General features: G+C 35.9%; 1 protein-coding gene across 9 annotated transcripts in view; it reads right to left on the bottom strand.

The window, feature by feature from the left end:
- CPEB3 (cytoplasmic polyadenylation element binding protein 3) overlaps positions 1–19,864 on the bottom strand; it is a 92,663-nt gene that overhangs the window by 4,577 nt on the left and 68,222 nt on the right. For all 9 annotated transcript variants that reach the window (XM_082054073.1, XM_082054072.1, XM_082054071.1 and 6 more), the window contains 3 exons: positions 5,762–5,880; positions 4,380–4,494; positions 1,420–1,601 (listed from right to left, as the gene is read on the bottom strand). In XM_082054073.1, the coding sequence (XP_081910199.1) occupies positions 1,420–1,601; positions 4,380–4,494; positions 5,762–5,880 (416 nt within the window). The remainder of the gene's footprint in view (positions 1–1,419; positions 1,602–4,379; positions 4,495–5,761; positions 5,881–19,864) is intronic.

The following is a 19,864-nucleotide window of genomic DNA, read 5'->3' as shown; positions in this document are numbered from 1 at the left end:
CAAAGCATGAATTGTGAGGGTCTGAAATAGATTCTCACGCTCTTTCTCTTGTGTTGGTTACTAGTAAAATAATTTCAAGAATGTGTGCTGTACCATTCAGGGATTTCAATCTATTAGATTTAAGAACTAGTATTTAAGGATGGATTAAGAGACTTAATACTTCTTCAAACTCACAGATAAACTTATTTTAAAAACAACTAAAAGATAATTAAGTAAACCTAAATTATCAGTCAACAAACTGGGAAAAGTACTGATCAATGGAAAAAACTACCAGCTAGCATCATTTCTGGCTCTATCCTAAAGCTTAGAAAAAATGTCAAGTTTTTAAGCATGGTAGATATATAAATCTCAAAGAGTTCACCACTGTGATTAAGGCTCCAAAATTAAACTTCTTAGTCTCTGTAAAATTTTTCAGAATTCAATGGACCAGAAATATTTAGGAACAGCTTTGTCTTAGTTAAAATCATGAGGTATAGTAGCACCATAGAAAAATAGTTTGAAGATTTTTAACTCCATTACCTCACCTAATCTGACAAAAAGTTCAGTTCTGATTTTATATATTTTTTTTTCTTTAATGTATACTGCACATCAGAGACACACCCTATACCTGTGAAGCTGACTGCTTAAGAAACAATTTATATCAGATTAAGTAGCAAATACGCCATCCCAATTGTAAAAATACATAGCAGCAGTACATTTTGTATGTTCTTTTGAGTAAGTCTAAAAGTCCTCAAAAACTTAGGTGGTATTTGTACATGTAATAAAGAAATGAAGACTGAAGGTCTAAAAAAAATAAATCTCAGAAATTAAGTAATGTTTTCTTTTAACATCTTAGTAAATACCTTAACTATACTGTATACTTGAAAAACCCTTTAGAAACCAGGATTTCATTTAGACTCAACAAAACCATCTCATTTTCTCCCCTTTTGCCTATCATGCATCTGTTGGTGTTTGGTTTTAGTTAAATAATTCTCAAGACCTTTGAGGTCAGCATTACCTATTACACTTATGATAAACCTATTTATGAACCTTAAGCCTTACTTGGAGAAAATGTTGCCTAAGAATAGCAGAAATGCCAGAAGCTATAGAGGTAGCCACTAACTAAAAGCTGTTGATGCAGAATGAGCAAACATCTAAAAAAGAAGAAGGAAGCTGGGAAGTTGTAGTGCTTGACCTTCAGAATTCAAAACAAAGCCAAGAACAAATGAGCTTATGACCATTCTCTGGTTTTAGTGCTAAACAGTTATTTACGATCCTTTTTTTTCACTCTACTTTAGCTGTTCAAATAGGCATATAAATAATTAACAAATGTCTCCTGAAGAACAGGGGTTACAGTTTTCTCCAACACAGTATTAATATAAGGATGTTTTTCATTTCTGTACAGTTTTTGGAGTAAATGTTCCATGCGATTTTACTTACCCGTTTATCAATGTCATTATGTTGGAGCTGGACAAATCGAGCACTGATAGCAGCAATATAGCTCTGCTGATTGGAGAAAGCCACTCTGCCAGCACCTTTTGGATACTTCAGCTCTGGGTCTGTATCAATGCCAGCATAGCAGACACCTCCATATAAACGGTCCATAATCATTGCCAATTCAACTGCAAGAAGTGAATTGTTAAATATTATAGATTTAACATAAATAATAGTGTTGCATTTGGTTTGTTGCATTCAAAAAAGTGCTGCTTGCCTTAGCATACTTGTCTTCCAAAGTCTAAACCAGCAAACCCAAAAGTTGGTTTTAGCAGATTGAATCAACTCTACATAAATTATAGTAAAATAGAAAGGCAAAAACTAGGCTCTATAAAAAGAAACTTGGTGTGACTGAAGTGTGAAAAAAAAAATGTAGAGCTACATTGTTAAAGTAGGTACCAGGTCAACTGTTTTAGAATTGATCATATTGTAAATTAAAACTGTGGTATCTGGGATTAGTTATTCAGGATCCCCTTCTGCTCCAGCCAGGCTTGTTCATGCTAATTCACATGTAAGATCATTAAAGATATTCCTGTTATTTAGAGTCTGATATTTTGCCCTAAGTACTAAGGTTGAAAAGACATTAAGGAAGTGTTTTACATTTGAAACAAAATTTTGTGAAACATCAGAAGTTATTACACTTAAAGTAAGCCTACATTTTGAGTGCAACTTAGTATTTTTGTAGAATGTTAACTTGATTGTGGATCTTCTAAAATGGTTTGTTGCTTTTTCTGACATGAAGAATAACTCTGAAGAAGTTATAAATAGTATTCATAAAATAAGACAGGCTGAGCACCTGGTTGGGAAACATACAGGAGGAAAATTAAGGGAAAGAAATGAAGGAAGTGGAAAAGAGGCTGAAGGAAGTGCAGAAGCAGCATGTACGCTGTGCAGAGATGTATGGCCACTGAGCCAAGTTCTCTATAACAGTTGGCAGGCAAACAAATTTGTGAGATGGACGACGGACAGACCCTTGAAAAGCAAGATACTGGGACTCATACAGACCCTGCCAAGTCAGCTATTTTTTATGCTAATATGTGAAAACACTTTCAGTAGCAAAGTAAAATTTAGCTATCCAAGATGAAATGAAAAATATATGCTAAATACTTACATCCAAAATTCTCACTATTTAGTTACATATAGAGACAATTTTTAAACTGAGTATACATGTTTCTGTATAAATGTATGTGTCACATTAAGGGAAGACCATACGGTAATTTGTCTACTTGCAACAGGCAAGCAAACGTCTGACTCATTCTATCAAACCAGATAATACTCTTGCTCCAAAAAGTAAGCATAATGTCAGCATAATGTCGTGACTAGTAGATTCTTCTGCTTATTAATCATTTGGAATAATCATTTAGTTAATGATCTCAGAAAGTGACACTACAGAATAAATATCAGGAACACTTAACATTTACAATAGGAGTTCTAGTAAGTTAGTCTTGCCAATAGACAATATATAGGATTCCTGGGCAAGGAAACCATACAGTGTTCAGACATCTTAGCAAAAACTTCTGTATCAGATCTTTAAAGTTGCAAACAAGAAAAACTGGAAGACTTGGAGAAGTTAACTATTTAAAGGCATCAGTTTTCAAATGTAATGCATTTCAAATGTAAGCTACAAAAGGCCAAATGACAGAGTTTTATAAAGGCTCTGACTAGAAATGAGGAAATATTTAATTGTTACTATTTACATAATTGCCATCTTATAATTATTCCTTATGTTAAGATGGTGAGGAATGTGAAAGCTGCCAAGAAACCCGGGCTTCCACAAATCTTACTGTCAGCAATGGCCGTGGCACTTTGTGTACAGCTTCCCAAAAGAATTAATATTAGGAGAAGGATAAAGTGAGCAGCTGAAGTTCTAGTGGGCTGGAAAGTGGCTGCCAAAGAGAAGTGAGGGCTACCAGGGAACCTGATCCAGCAGTGTTTCTCCCAGACAGTGACTGAGGGGTCTTGTTTACTACAGCCCTGGAAAATTAGGATTAGGGTTGAGAGAATGAAAAAGGGAAACCATGCAGCTGACTTGGAGTGAGGATGGACAGGGAACTACTGAATGCAAGTGAGGGCTGTCAAAAGACCTAGATAGGAGAAGTGTTTCAGCTGGCTTCGTGACCTTGTCATTGGCTCAACAAAAATATAAGGGTTAGGAAGAAAGGAGTGTCAAGCTACAGTTGGGAGCAGTGCTGAAAAGGTGCCTTCAAAACAAAGTCGGGGCTGCCAGGAGATCTGGGCTGGGATAAATCTTTTTCTCTGGCAAAAGGCTAAGGAGTCTTGTCTATGGCTCTGCAAATCAAAGTGAAGAAATAGTTAAGGGTGAAGAAAAAAGATTGAGAAAAAGATCTACATTAGGTGCGGCTCTGGTAAGTGGTCTTCAGCACAGAGTGGGGCCACCAAGAGACCTGGACTGGGAGAGATTTTTCTTCTCAACAGTGGCTGAGAAGCCTTGTCTATAGCTCCATGGGGAAATTATGGTTAGAGTTGAGAAAAAAGGGAAAGAAATCACAGAGCTGCAGCTAGAACTGGTTTGGAAAGGGTCTGGGAGAAATTTGTCCTCTAGGCAAAGGAAAAGGGAACTTGTCTGCATCTCAGCAAGCAAATCAGGGTTAGGACTAAGGTGGTATACGTTATGAAAAATCAGCCAAGTTCTAGGATATTGTGCAAACTTGGGGAAAACTGTTTCGACTGAAAATCCTAATCAGTAACTTATATGAAAGATAAAAAATGTTCACAGTTTGTATTTTCTAGACAGGAAGACACTACTAACTTAGAAAGTGAGCTATGATATTTGGAAAACACAGGGTATACTTTCTGCTCTTTTACATACAGCATATATATTTTATAATCTTTTCTACTTAATCTGGAAGCTGCTACTACATGTCCTACATTTTCCTTATACTCACCAGCTCGGAGGGGCCGTGGAACTCCTCCAACAAAGATAGTTTTTCTTGGATCCAAAGGCTGAGACCCATCCATCACAAAGTCACTGTCACTTAGGTTCCAAGGTCGGATTTGCACCTGTATTAAGGATTGTTTTTAGTAGAGGAACTTGACAACTCCATTAAAATTAAGAAACAACTGCCAAATCTTTCTGTAATTAAAAATATAATTTTAACTTAGCAAAAGCAGTAACTCAGTGGCATAAGCTTATTGAAGTGTTTGAAAGAAGGTGGACAGTTCATTTATCACCTCTAGAGGCCAGGCTTGAGTCAAATTCCAACAGAGCAAACTACCTCATTAATTCCCTGCCCCTAATCGCCATTATGACAGGAAACCTGTGAAAGGACTTTCAGAACATTTTACCGTGTATGTGCTATTACAGTTGTAGTTGGGGCTTCTGGCTTTTCTGAAATGACATACAGTGATCTACAAATTTTAAGCACTGATGGGGTGGAGATAAAATTAATTTCTGTACTTGGATACAAAAGAAGTTTTTATAATGTATGAATGCTCACTTCTGTTAAGCAGCAAGCACCACAGTCCATAAGGAATCTTTAGATTACATAGAAAAAAAAAGTGCTCAGAATTTATTTGGATAAAGCTGTTCATCCATGTAGTGTTTTGATTCTAGAAACCACAGAGGCACACTCACTGTGAGGTTTTTCATTTATCGGTGCAAGCTTTTAAATAGTATTTTTAAAAGGCAGCACATTTTTTATCTAATCATATTTGTCTGTAGTTTTCAGCTGTGTATACCCATAGTCACAAAAGAGACTCGGACTAAATACTGTTAGAGATGTGAACTATAGAAGCAGGTTACTCTGTTTCTTCTATTCTGCTATGGCTGTCTCCATTACTTCTTTTTATCCTGCAGTTTTATTTAAGGTAAATGAGACCTAAATTATAAATTGGTTAGTTATTGCATGCAGTAAAAATAATAATTAAGAAACCTAATGAAGTATGGGGATATTGGAAGCTATCTGGATTTTAATGGGGGTGGATAAAGTTTCTTCATTTCATTGCATAATGTTTTCCTTCCTTTCAAATAATATCGAGGGGAAAAGTATAATCCGATTGTTTAACAGCTAACATTGTAAAAGGATGCATACTCTTGTGTGATACCAGAAGTATCAAATATAAAACTTAATTGAACATGGCATTTATCAGAAAGAAGCAAATGTTAAAACCATGTTACACTGATACAGAAACTCAACTCAATGTAACAGCAAGGACAGCAACAGGAAATGGACAGGTCAATTAACTGTAAGTATGTCTGTCTTTATTAACTGAAAAGAGGAACAGCAAATGGGTTAGCAACCAGCATGTCCTGGCATAAGCTACTTACTGGTTTATCCTTGATTGTGGGACTTGACACACACAGGTAAAGTTTCCCATCTTCTTCCAGACAGGCATCTATCAGAGCTTGTACAGAGCTTTCTTCCTGGAACAGCAGAAAGGCATAACCTTGGAAAGGATAAAGGCACAAGAAAGAAAAAAAAAAAACCAGATTAATTTATAATGCTTTTTTTAATACAGAAAACAAACCCAAGAAGTTAACGAGATACACAAAGTACAAATAAGTGTTAAGGCTATTAGTTTGTTTTCATAAATGAAGTTCACCAAGGAAATCATACCTTCGTCCAGTACTAATTTCAGAACAGAGACAAGTGTGTTTGCTGCATATGTTTATTTGATTAAGTAATGATTTTGAGTGTGATAATATATGCTGGTGAATAAGGAGTTCTTATTATCCAACAACTGAATCTGACCTAATTATCAGTGGTATCTGCTGGTATCAGTGATTATCATCTTACAAGGGGGGCACTGAGTTTGTGGTTACTATACAACGAATAAATATTAGAAGAAAGTGTCGAAACAGTGGACAGGTAGACAGATAAATAGACTTCTATGATCACATACATAAGTATGAAAAAAAATGTTTACCTAAAAACAATAAGCATGAGCCAAAAAGAATGGCATGTGTTGTGTTTTATTATAAGTAACAGACCTGCTGTTGTTATTTGTATTTAAATAAAGCAGTTCAAAAGACAGAAAGAAGTAAGTCCAATAAAAATTGCTCTAAGTGATTCAGAATTTTAGGATTTTAATTTAGCCAGTAAAACTAAGTGTGTGTGGCATTCAGTGCTCTTCTGAATGCAGCTGGCAAGAAAGCTTTCTTCAGTTTTATCTAATATTACTACATTTGAATGAAGATTTGACCCAAGCAATCCATGCTTTTGCTACCTCAGAAGCAAAACTCACGCAGCACACCCTGCCCGAAGCAAAGCCACGTACAGACTGGCTGCTGGACTTTCTGTGAAGCATGCATTGATCTTTTGCTCCATAATCGGGACAACTCTGTTTTCTCACTGAATGTGAACTGTTGGCTTTGACCTTTAGAATTTGGCACTTGTGTGTCTTACAGGCTACCTCTTTTCAGAAAACCTGCAGCAATTAGAGGCAGCTGGAGTCTCAGCAGGGCCTGCTAGCCTTTTTTCTGCCTAAGACTCTTGACACAAACCAAGCGCCTACACAATGATACACCATATATAAATTATGACATCCTTTGATTGAGCTTTACACCGTCTATTTGCTATTAATAGAGTAGTGACTCTAATTCTGCACTGAGCATTGAGTGAATACTACTTGACATGTCCTTTTCAGATAAATACTACACATCTCTGATTTATTAAAAAAATAGGACACTGAAAAAGTGTTTTCCTCTGTACAGTCACTGTCTACCAAGTTCTCTCTTATCCTGCTGTCTCTAGTCCTGTTTAACTTCTTGAAGAAAATTAAATTCTATGTAGCTGTTGGCTTCAGAGGCAAAAAAAGTTTGTGTTAACAACATACACATAGGCCAGAACACATATAGAAAGAATGATCTGCCCAAGAAAACAAAACAGTTCAATAATCGCTCTTGGTGGTAAATAAGGAGCTTGCATACCTATAGTGGGAGTAGATTAAAGATACCAGTACCAATAAAAAATGAACTCAGTTTCTAGTATAAAAAATGAAGTTGGAAAATACATGTACCAAAATTAACATTATGTAAGTATTATTTCATACTAGATGCAATTTAATAATGAAATAACTTTTTTTTTTACACAGGAACAAAACATGGTATTTAATAACTTCAGCCACAATTTAAAGCAGAAACAGCACACCAATCTGTAAATCAAGAGTAATTAATTTTCTTTTTCCATCAGCTGTGTTTAAATACAAAGTTTGGCTGTAACTTTATAAAACTCTTAAGAGTATTCCTTCCTTAAGAGATTCTCAAAAAGATCTACTTTACGCATTATATCCTGTTCTACTGTATATTACCATTCCTGTTTCTACTACACACAATCACAGATGAGCCTAGTCCCCAAAAAGCTTTAGTGCATGGCCACTTACTTCCAGCAGTCAGAATGGTCAATTACAGGGGCATATAGGTTTAAACAAAATTTAATTCATGTTTAAAGACAGTAGGTGAGGTAGAATTAATAAGATGATCAGTTTCTAAAATAAAAATTTATTAATCCAAGTAACTTGAATTATTTAGCAGATGCTGAAAGTTGTTTAAAATTCCTCAGCACCATGTGCTTCAGCACATTCTCCTCTCTCTGTATCACAGATATCATATGACTTAAAAGCATATGCATTTATTTTACAAGAAGTAAGAGATTTATTGAATTTCAACATTTTAATCCCCTACAGAAGAATGTTGGTAGCGTGCTGCAGCAGTATGCTGCAGACAGACCTCAGCAGTGATCCGTTCTTACCTGACTAGATATTCTAAATGTTTGAGGGCTCAAGAGACTGCTCCTGACGCAGATTCCACAAACAGGCAAGATATTTGAAGCCCCAGAAAATAGCAAGGTACCTGACAGCAGCTGTATATTCTATATGCACAGTTACACAGCTTCTTGGCTGAGCAGAAACAATCCAGCTCCTCAGCTGTTGGTACAACACATCACTGTAGTGCTGACAATAAACATTGCACTCTGCAATTCACTGGAAAAAGGCAACAATGTATTTTGTTGTAAAACTCACTACAGCTTTTAAATGGTTACAGCAGTGGGAAGATGAGAAGATTAATTTCCCTAGATTCTGAAGCACAGCCTAGGAGCTCCTCAACCGTGAGCTCAAGGATTCATTATTTTACAGAAAGCAGAACAAGAACCAAGCTCCTTTGTACATGTCCCATTCTGACATCTAAACAGTGACACAATTTCCATAAGAAAGGATAATTTAGACCACTTGGTCTAATTTCACTTAACCTTGCTGAGAACAAACTGGAAAATCTGGCATATACACTGTGTCTCACAAGCTTGAAACAAGGTTATCGCTTGAAATGCAAGATACTCTTCAGCTACCATATAATGTTGCTATAGTCTGGAAAATGCATTTTTGTCAGCCTAGACAGTCTGGAAAATCTCTTATTTCAACATCAACATAGGCAAACCTTCTCTAGTGATGGGAACCTTTCTGTATTACTGAAAGCATATCTTGTAATAAGGCCTCTGTGATCTCTGCAGAACAAGCTAAATGAAAAGCTTATTAAGGTGCTTACTCTGCCTTTCTCATGATAGCGGAATCGTGATATTCATACTTTCACGTTAAAAACTGGCATGTTGGTACAAATTATAGGCAATCAGATTGGAGTTTGAGCTACAAGTGCATCATGCATGTGTTCTACCCATCCTTTATCAATGTCAAGTGAAAACAACTACTCACAAACCTTTATTAGGGTAGAATGTGTACTAAATGTACCAGGCAAGGGAGAAAATAAACTTATGGGCCTTGTAGACACCATTCAGCTGAGCCAGCCATAGCTGGTAGAGTTTATCAGAGAAGATCATCTTCTTTTCTAGACCAAAATATTGCTCAAAACTTAAAGATGATCCAACTTCATTCATTTCATGGCTCACCAGGAAAAGACTGACTGCATTTCAGAGCATCCATTAATAAAATATGTTTAAAAATGTTTTTAAAGGCTTTATTTTATTATTCTAAACCTGGTAACACCTTCCTTGTACAGTGCCATCATCAGGCACAAAGTTTGGTGGAGCAAAACGAAATCGTTGACTGCATTTTGTAACCTATGGGAGAAGGTAGGAAAGAAGTTGGGTATACTAGAATTTTTACACTCCTTTCAGCTTAAGTGATTAATTACTAATGTCAAAGTGCTAAGGCTGTCTGAACAGTCTCCAGTTACTTAGTGATGATACAGGAATATTTCAGAAAGGTGCCAATGAAGTAGCTGCACGGATCTCTCACTTAAGGAAGTCTGGATGGATTGGACTCCATCGGAAGGTTTTCTTAGAAACTTCAGTTAACTGTGACTTAGCTCCATTACTTCATATTAGCTGAAGTTTACCATTTGATGCACAGCTTGTCAATACTAAACGTAATTTATAAGTTCTTTAAGTTACTGCATTCGAGAACAGCAATTTATGAATTGCTGTTCAAATACATCAACCATGAGCTGTGCCTTCTGATACAGAGACACCATTTTGGCATTCAAACATTTTATATAAGCAATAGGGAAAGATTAACCTATTGCTGACCCTTAGGATAGGGGTTACTTTTCAAATTAAAAAAAAAATTATAGTGAAGATTTATATATAAGGTCAAAGAGTATTTGAATATCCATGTCAGAGGTCTGCATATCATCTACTGATTTCCTATGTAATTAACCTCAAATCTATAATGCACAAAATTCAGCCCACTTACAAAATCAGATACAGAAATCATATTCTAAGGGTCTATCTCTTTGCGTACTGTGTAGCAAGTCAGGACAGTCTTTAGGTAGTCACATGTATTCATTTCATATGCAAAATGGAAAGACTACTTGAAAAAAGTAAAACTACCTTGAAGCACATTTTCTTTCTGTCTTTTTAAAGTTTAGACAATGTCTTTCCTGATCTTTTACAGGCTCCAAGATTACAATAAAATCTACCATCCACTTAGGATCTCTGTAAAAGTATTTCAATATAAATATCTACCTCATATTACTATGTAAAAAAATAAGGTAGAGTTAAACTGGCAAAGAAAATTAATGTTCTAGTCTCATGTCTTTGGGATTATTTTTAGATGGTTACCTCAATTAGTAGATTTAAATAGATGCAAATTTTAAATGAAATACAAATAGTACTTTCTTTTTTTTTTTCTGGATTTTAAAAAATAGTTTTGCATTGGATTACAGTTGTATTTACTAGAACTTTTAGAATAAATTTATTTTAAAAAAAACACAGCAAAAGAACATTTAGAAACAGTGTGAACCAAATTTCTAAATCAGTTAATGTGACGACAAAGGGTCATTGGGTCATTGCTCAAAGTAATCATATTAGAAGATGCTTTGAACATGAATAAAACACATTTCTAAATCCAAAGATAAATTACTATTAAAAATTAAACTCATTTTTGGAAAATAAAAATCCGAGGTGTTAAAAAAAAATGCAGATTTTCTTTTAAACATTGCAGTGACAGGACTGGATTGTTAAAAAAACATCAAAGGCTTTAAATACTTAAGAAACCTCAAAATAGAAAGGGCTGTAATCTCAGCTACTGCAGAAGAGTGAAATTATCTATTAGTCAGAGCTGCAAAGATGAATTTCTTTCAGTGAGTCTAATTTTAAATGTCAGTGTATGGCCCTGTCAGCTGATTCCTTTCTCTGAAAAACAAAATGCGTATAAGAAATGTGAATAGTTTAACATCTTACAACGAGACTCCTGTTCATTTTTACGTGTTTGTCAGACTAAGCCTGAGTAGTCTGATATGGAAGAAATTCCCCATATGCCACATTAAAGATAGGTTTTGGGGTAGGTTTTGTTTGTTTTAATTATCAGATCTTGAATCTAAGTAGCAATTAGCTGCACGAAGTTAAATGGAAGACAGGATGCATACCAAGAAAAGTCAGCAAGCAAGTAGATCATATGGAAGAGTTAAATGGAAATGAGCATTTAACCCCTACTACTAATGATCTTACCATATCACAACAGAGAAATTAGAAATAGTCTATGTTGTCATAAAAAACCTACCCATCCCCAGAATGTTTGCTTGCTCCATGAGGACATACATTATTTTTGAGACATGAGAGAGGTAACCAATTGTTTCCTTTGCACTTCAGTGCTGAATAGAAAGGACATTTCCCAAGTGCTATAGTGAATATATACAGCTAAAGATTCACAAAGTCCCTTCAATTCAAAAACAAGTCAAGAAGCAGAAAGGATTTGTTAGTCATCACTACTTCAAGACTTTCACTGCTTGTGGGGAAAAAAACCCATCAGTATACATATACCATATCGGTTTGTCCTGTAGTAAAAATACTCCTACCCACCTGTATGGAGAAAGAAAACATTGAAATGCCTCTTTTTTTAAAAAAAAAAAAAAAAAATACAAACAAACAAACAAAAAAAAACAACAACCCAACACTAAAATAATGTATCTTTTTACCTGGCATTTTACTTCTACAGTAGCGTAAAACATTGCAACAGCAAGTTTATAGGGTTGTCTCTTCTTTCAAAGGTCACAGCCGTTTTAAAACTTCAGACTGCAACATGATCTATAAAAGCTATAAATCAGCATTAAAGGGTATAAAAACATAAAGGCTAGAACATACAATTTGGTTTATTGTAGTTATAAGAGTAGTCACATGAATTAATCATATGACAAAGACTAAATTTTTGATGAGGCAAGAGCCATCTCTGTGAAGTTTACTGGGTTAGCAGCTTGAAAAAAACATTTGTTTATGTTCATAAATATCAAAAGAGCAACTAAATACAGAATTGAGTTTTTCAGTTCTGGTTTTCAAGAGCAATATGAAATGGTGGCTGCTCTGAGCAGAGCAGCTCATTGTCATCCTCTGGAGGGGGTCAGGGCTGCTGCTATTACTCCGAACAGATGGCTGAAAAGAAATCAGTTTCCAAGCTTGAACAAAACCCGTTACTCTTCTTTGCAAATAAGCCAATTTCCAATTCTGCTCCAACCAACATTAACATAGAAAAATTCTAGATAAATATAAATTGTCTGCTTGATTTCAGTTGCCTTAGCATGAGGCAAAATAAATTCAACACAAATATTTTCAGGGGAAAAAAGCAAAGGTCCAAAAATCCAGGCTACTTTTTAGGTGAGGTCAGTTATTTTTAAATAATAAAATTTCATATTGGGGTTTACAATATATTTCATTTTAAATTATATGTTTTTCTTAAAATTTGTTTTTAAAGAAGGAAGGAGACAGCACTGTACTAGAGCTGTGCTAGAAAAAACACTTGGGACTGTTGTCAAGAGCTTCATGCAAAGTAAAGAACTTCCATCAAAACGGTAGCCAGCGTCATTTACACCGATCAAAGCAGCAACCTATTTCCTGATTTTGTATGATTCCAAGTCTCCTGTGAGCAGCCGGCTGATCTGCTCTGCACACTGAGCGAAATGTGCCTAGAGAGGAACTGAAGCTGTAAGACAGTTTGAAAACAGAATGCAGAGCTTCCGTACCAGGTTTTGACTTGTCTTCTTTCACTCAAGTGGTCAATTTGTTAATTGCTGCTGTGGTGCATGGCTGGTTAGTAACTGGTTTGAATGTTCACTCACATGTCAATTGTTTTCAGGTTGTAGTTGCTCAAGTTCTTTGTCTTTGTTATACAGAAAAGATGCAGCTTGAAAAACCTCCCTTAATAATGTAAGGTTTTTCCAAAACTATGTGTTTTCCTGGGAGATTAGAATGGTACATTAAAAAAAAAAAAATATATTTGAACTATCAAATCCTCTAAAAAATTACGGTTTTCACTTTATTAAATGAAAACTTCATGGCCTCCATTGGTATACAACAGACTCCTGATTATATAGATAGATATAGTATAATCAGTAGTCATGTACATCATAGGTCCCAAAACTATGTAGAATTTGCATGGTATAAAGTAGCTAAAAACTGCCAGCCAGAGCACTGAGATGTGAGACACAGAGCAGCTCCCAGCTGCTCCCAGCTTTTGAAATGAGAGGGAGGCAGATAGATACCCTGCCTGGGCAGAGGCAGCCACAGCATCTCTCATTCCAGCATCTGATGAATTCTCCTTGCCAGTCCTAACCTCTGATTTGAGAGAATAGAAGTATAATTTGGGATATTACCTCTAATAAATTGCTGATTTATATATTCAGATGATATTGCACTAATTTTACATTATCGTATAATTGTCTTAGGGGTAGAATTGTGTGCATCACTGCAGTGGTTCTAGGAATGGAAAATTGAATGTTAAAAATATAATGCTTATAGGAAATAGTGAAGAGAGCATGAGATTATAATGCATGAAGCTATTACAACTATCAGGGGGGTGGGAGTAGGAGACAACTTGTTTTTCACATGACCCTCAGAAACAGTGAAGATGCTGCAGTACTAGTACAGAATCCGTCTCTTCACCACCACGCTCAGTCATGCCCTTGAACTTATTTCAATGATTTGAAAGAAGAATTTGGTGCTTCATAAATTATTATCAAAACAAGACATGGCACAAGCTGTTAGCAAAGCACTAAATATTATCAAGTCCTTGATATCACTATTGAAACGACTGCTTTTATCCTAGAGCCTATAATACTTACAGATCAATTCATGTATTTCCATTTACAAAACAAAAGGCAACATTTACAGAAAGTCACATTTCAGTGGCAGGTTGGGGCGTGCAAACCACAGTAAAATGTACTTAGCTTTAGAAGTGGTTAATCAGATAAACATTCTACTGCTTCCATTTCACAAAAGAGGTCTGATTACTTCCTATAGGTGAGTGATGGAAAGCTTTTTCTCTACTTAGATGTGTTCAGATCCCAGGTAATGCTTTCACTTCTCCACTCTGTTTTTGCCGCCTTAAACCTCTTCTTGGTGTCTCAGTCATTAGTGGGTTTTGAAAGAAAATTTAGCTAGATATTGTGAACTGACAGGCATTTAAAACAGCATTTTCTTTCATATGTGTCCTGTTAAGTGAGAATAGTGAAGAAGGAACATATTTTTCAGTCTGCTTATGAGACTTTTCGCCATTAGTCCATCCAAAATTTCACTATAGACAGCAGCTACATAGAATTATTTAATATATTTCATTTTAGCTTAAATATCTATTCACTATTAAGATACAGGGTGTTTCAAAAAGATGGACTCAACTTGAAATGATGACTATTTTGAAATTGGGTCCATCTTTTTGAAACACCCTGTATTTCTTCAATAAGAGACTTCTCAATCAGAATTCATACTTTTTTTCCCCATACAGACATTTCATAGTAGCTACAAATCCAGTGGGAATCTATGCCAGACCATATTTTTCCCTCCTGAGTAGGCCATGTGTGATGTGTAAGCTACTCAGCGACTCAGTTTGATATAGCAGTATTAACACACATGTACACTCAATTAGTATACCATATATCGCAGCTTGATATATTTATCATTTGCAAAATGACAGAGATGCACACCCCTAAAGATGCATGATTCAGTGCTCTTATTTAGGAAATGGCATCAAGTCAATCATCAAGCTCCATGTGCTTCTGTTTCACTAAATACAAAGCTTTCTTTAAAAAAAGGATGTGTCTCCCAAAGAAAGAGCTAAAAATAGCTGAAATTTTGACCTTAACTCTGTCCTGGATTTGGATAGCCAGTTATCTGTAAGACTCATGTTTGATTATTAGAAGATAAATTCATGGGGCTCCTCCTTTCTCTTTGAGATAATCTTTAAGAACATTAAGATTTAAAACCTGTGTTTATAACCACGTCTAGCTCTATTAAAATTAATTGCCCAATAAGTTAAAAAAATATTCAATTTGCATGTAAGTTGGTTTCAGTTACCTATGTAGTACAAAATCCTGAATACCCAAGACACATTCCTGAAAATCTCATCAAATAATGCATTCTTTAATAAGAATTATCTGTAAGATTTCCTTTTTTTTGTCCAAAAGAGACATCAGGAAACTTGTCTGAAATTTGATTTAGTTTTTGGCCACTGTCAATTCTTCAGATTACTGCATCACTTAACCACACACTTGACTATTTTCCATTTAAGCTAGAGGAATTTTTAGTCTAAATAAGTCAAACCTTCAAGAGGTTTTACTGCAGGTAACAGCTGCACAACAATGAAGGAAAAAATATGAGCACTATACATAGGTGAGTCTTACTGAAGAATCCTAGTCAATTATTTCAGCATGTACCCAAACAAATTTACTGCAACAGGTAGTCCAGAAACCGGATGCTTGGAATTGCTATTTAAACAGAGCCTATTGAACTGGACATTTGATTGAAAGCTTGTGGTGATGAGTAGTGATTAGCAGATGCACGACCCAGACTCCAACCAGCTGCTCTTCAGATTTTAGAAGCAGCAATCCCCTTGAGACAAGCCTTAAATATCAACTGTGACGTAACTCAAGGTAGTCTAATAAAACAGTTCATGTAAAGTATAAGAAATCCCATTGCAATTTTAACCCTTCCAGGCTGTGAGTGAAAGAAGCAGCCTGCCTCTTTGGCGAATGGCCAACAGAAAAGTGTCTAGATGATTTATGGAAAGAATTTGTTCTGGAAATAGAAAATTATGTAAATCCAACATATGACCTTTAGCTTTTCGCTAAAGAGTCAGGAGGCTTATGAAAAAAAAAAAACCCATCAGTAGGTGCAGACGTGATGCTTATGAACTTCAAAAGTGGCATTGCTGGAAGCAACGGATATGGCTTAAGTATCTCTCCTCCTGTAACACACTACCGAGCCCATCAGTCAAAGCAAACCTGAGGGGCATTCGATACAACTTAACAGGAAAGGGATACACAGACTGCAGACCATGATACAGGCTTCCAAAGTAGCCTCTTTAATTGCTACCAAGAAATCAATTAGGTCTTTCAGAAACCTTATGGTTTTTTTCTGTGGGAAATTCAAGGCCTTTTGATGACACTGGTCGTAAGACTGCTGATCCAGTTATGAGACACCCTATCTTCTTCCTATAATCATATAATCCAACAGAAGAAGTCTACAATGTAATGCAATTTTGAATATAAGGAAAACAACTTAATTGATGTCTGTGATGTAAAAAATGTATTTTGCCTCTATTAAAAACCTCTGAATAGACTACAAAACTCTTCTAGCAATTTATTACTAATGCTGTAAAATGGAGTTACATGGTTAATTGCAGCCACCCCCCTGATGATATAGAACACTTCGCAATAGATTCAGATATGAAAGAGGCTGGTTGACAGATGCACATCCAGGCTAAAACTGAAAACATATCACTGGATTGTCTTTCCAGTTTTTTTCGGGAGACTCTGGGGACTAGTACATTAGTGAGGAAGAGTATGAAAACAAGTTGTTCCTCCGGCAGATTAGAGTACAGCTGTGAGAAACTGTAGAGTTGTATTCGTCTTCAGATACCAAATACTAAAATCTTCATTTTAATGTGCGTAACAGGTATGTCTGACACTAAAATGTATCATATTAGCAACACACAGTGGAAAGGCTACTCTAGGACTGTAACAGCCCTTGAACTCTCACTTTGGAGGCAGCAGAACTTTTCCTGCTTAAATAATCTGCTTGAGCTATAAAGAGGAACCCAGGGGATGGAGAGCTACTGGATTTATTTCCGGTATGACACATTATCCCCAAATGCATATTACTTCTTCAAAAACGGGAAAAATGTCCTTTATTTGTCTGTTGTACACATACAACATCCTACAGCACACAGACATCGTATTATCCAATGTGATTAGACTGTTGATCCTAAAAATGTTTTTTAGCGGAACAAAAGAACTACCAGAAATGCCAGGACACCGGCAAGTATCCAAGAACCTGTTGAGGGTGGAGGATGTACTGCAGCCTGTCGGACAGATCTCAACAACTTTGAAATCTTTGGAGGAAGGTTAGAAAAAAAAAAAAAATCTACACAGACAAGTATGGCGTAGACTAAAAGTCAAACACAATTTCTTAAGAACATGACCAAAAAAAAAAAAAGGGCTAAATTTATTGATAGGACAGATCTAAATTTAGACAACAGCCTTCTTTTGTGTTACAGGCAGAAAATAATTTGATTTGGTCCCATAACATAAAATCTCACAAGAGCTTACTCCACTTAGGAAAATGTCTTACAGAGTGTTGTCAAGCATGTGGTGCCACAAGATCTGTTCTTAGATCTATTCTTACAGCATAATAATTGAGCGCCACTATCAGTAATTGCAGACCAACATCTGCCCTCCCCCCGACCCGTCCCGGTCCTGAAAATGAGCCAACCCAGTAACTGTGGGCATCGCATCAGATTTGTCCTGTCTTGATTGGAACAAGCCTTCTGACACCACATAAGGAGACTGAAGAAAAGAGAGAAGTAGGCAGAAAGAGAGAAATTACTTTCTGAAAAACAAGGTTTTTCTCTCATAAGAGCATTTGGTTTATACTACTGAGGAAGACAGAAGCTGCTGGGGTTGGATTTACTCTGCTTTATGATTGTGCTAGAACCCAGAAACCCAAATTTCATTCTTGAATTCTATGTCACACATCCTTTCTAAACTTGCATGCCCTGGCTCTCAAAATAAGGTTTTCAGTGATAACATAAACTACCTCAGGAATATTTGGCTGCAGTCATTATATTTTTCTCATAAGAAATAGCCTTTTAAAATGTATTTGGTTACTAGTAAGCAACTAGGTAAGACAGACATAAACACCTGCACTTCTACATCCAGTGGAGACTATGGATGCTGAGCCCTTTCTCAAGAGCCCTGGTCACTCCTTAGGCATCACAAGGTGCTGACTGGAGAAGGGTCCACAAATGAATGCTACAAAAATGTGGTTTCTTCAGGGATAAAAAAAAATTCTATAGCAACCTAACAATTACAAAAGAAAACTGCTTTTGTTGAAAGCAACATGAAAGTTGTGAGACAGTAATCCTGCAAAGCTATTTCAGAATCAGATTTGTTCTGCCTAGGCTTGATTGCTTAAAAATATGTTTATGTTTTGCCTCACCAGATTCTTGTTTACCCCTAGAAAAAGAAATTGGAAATGACATAGTTTTAGGGACAGAGATTCTCACTATGAAACAATCTCCCTGAATGCTTTTGGTAACTGGCACAGCAGTCTCAAATACAGATATTTTAAAATTACCATTATCAGTACACCAAGAACCCTCCAACATTGAGGAGAAGACAGGAAATAGTGCGAAGAGCATTACAAAGAGAGTCTTAAATAAAAGTCATTGAAAACCTAAAATAAAATTCTATACAAAACCAGCCTTAAGTTACACAGCTACAGAACAGCAGAGTAGTATGTGCTGCATTTTGCTACCACACATCAAATGAATTGCATTGATTTGGGATTATGCTGCCCTGCTGTGGGAAGACAACAAGGACTAGAAATTATTAGGTGGGTGCAAAAGGAATTGTGGTTTTTGCGTTGTTGAAATTTGTCATTTGATATTGGAATACATTCTTAAATGTGGTTATATTATACATCATCTGAATGTGCTTTTGTCGTTTTATGGTTTCTTTGCTACTGATTTATAACTTGCTGTTTAATTTATATTTATTTTAGACTATGGAAATGATGTTAGAGAAAAAGCAAATTTGAGGAGATTTGGCTGATCCTCTTACAACTACATGAGAAGTTGCCGAAGAACTCAACATCAATCATTCTATGGCCATTCAGCATTTGAAGGAAATTGAAAAGGTGAAAAGTCTCAACAAGTGGGTACCTCATGAGCTGACTGAAAAATACAAAAAATCATTCTGAAGTGTCGTCTTCTCTTAATCTATGCAACAGCAGCAAACCATTTCTCGATTGGATTGTGACATGCGATGAAAACTAGATTGTATATGAGAACTGGCAATAACAGCTCAGTGGTTGGACCAAGAATGCAAGATGCAGGAAATGCTTTGCAAGAATTCATTGAATCCCGAGGCGCAGATTTTTACACTATAGGAATGAACCAACTTATTTCTTATTTTGGCAGAACTTTTGATTGTACTGGTTCCTATTTTGATTAATAGAGAGATGTTTGATCCTAGTTATAATGATTTAAAATTAATGGTCCAAAACTGCAACTGCTTTTGCACCAACCTAATATATCCATGGCCTCAGATGGCAGTGGGTAAAAGGCTGATATCGCACACGTGTGTTGGAACACATGTAAATAAAGTTTAATAAAGATCTTGCATCGCTATTTGCCACGCAGTGTATTTCTGGATAAGGAACATCAATTTCCGTTCTAGCAAATGCTATGATCTCTGACTTCTGCTTCTAGAAGACAGAAATTGGCTTGGCATTTTATGCTGGACTTTATTTTCTCACTCTATCTCTCACCTTTATCCAAACATCAGTCCTCCTCAATGCTTTTGCATAATTTTTGTCATTTGAAAATACGTTGTGCAGTTTTTAGTGATTGCTAGAAAAATGGTAGTTATCAGAAGGAAAAAAAATCAGTCAAGTTGTTTTAAAGCTAGCAATCTGCTAAAAAATAACCTAAAAGA

Source organism: Streptopelia decaocto (assembly GCF_964273445.1).
Source record: "Streptopelia decaocto genome assembly, chromosome: 5".
NCBI lineage: Eukaryota > Metazoa > Chordata > Aves > Columbiformes > Columbidae > Streptopelia > Streptopelia decaocto.
This window is presented reverse-complemented; position numbering and strand designations above follow the sequence as displayed.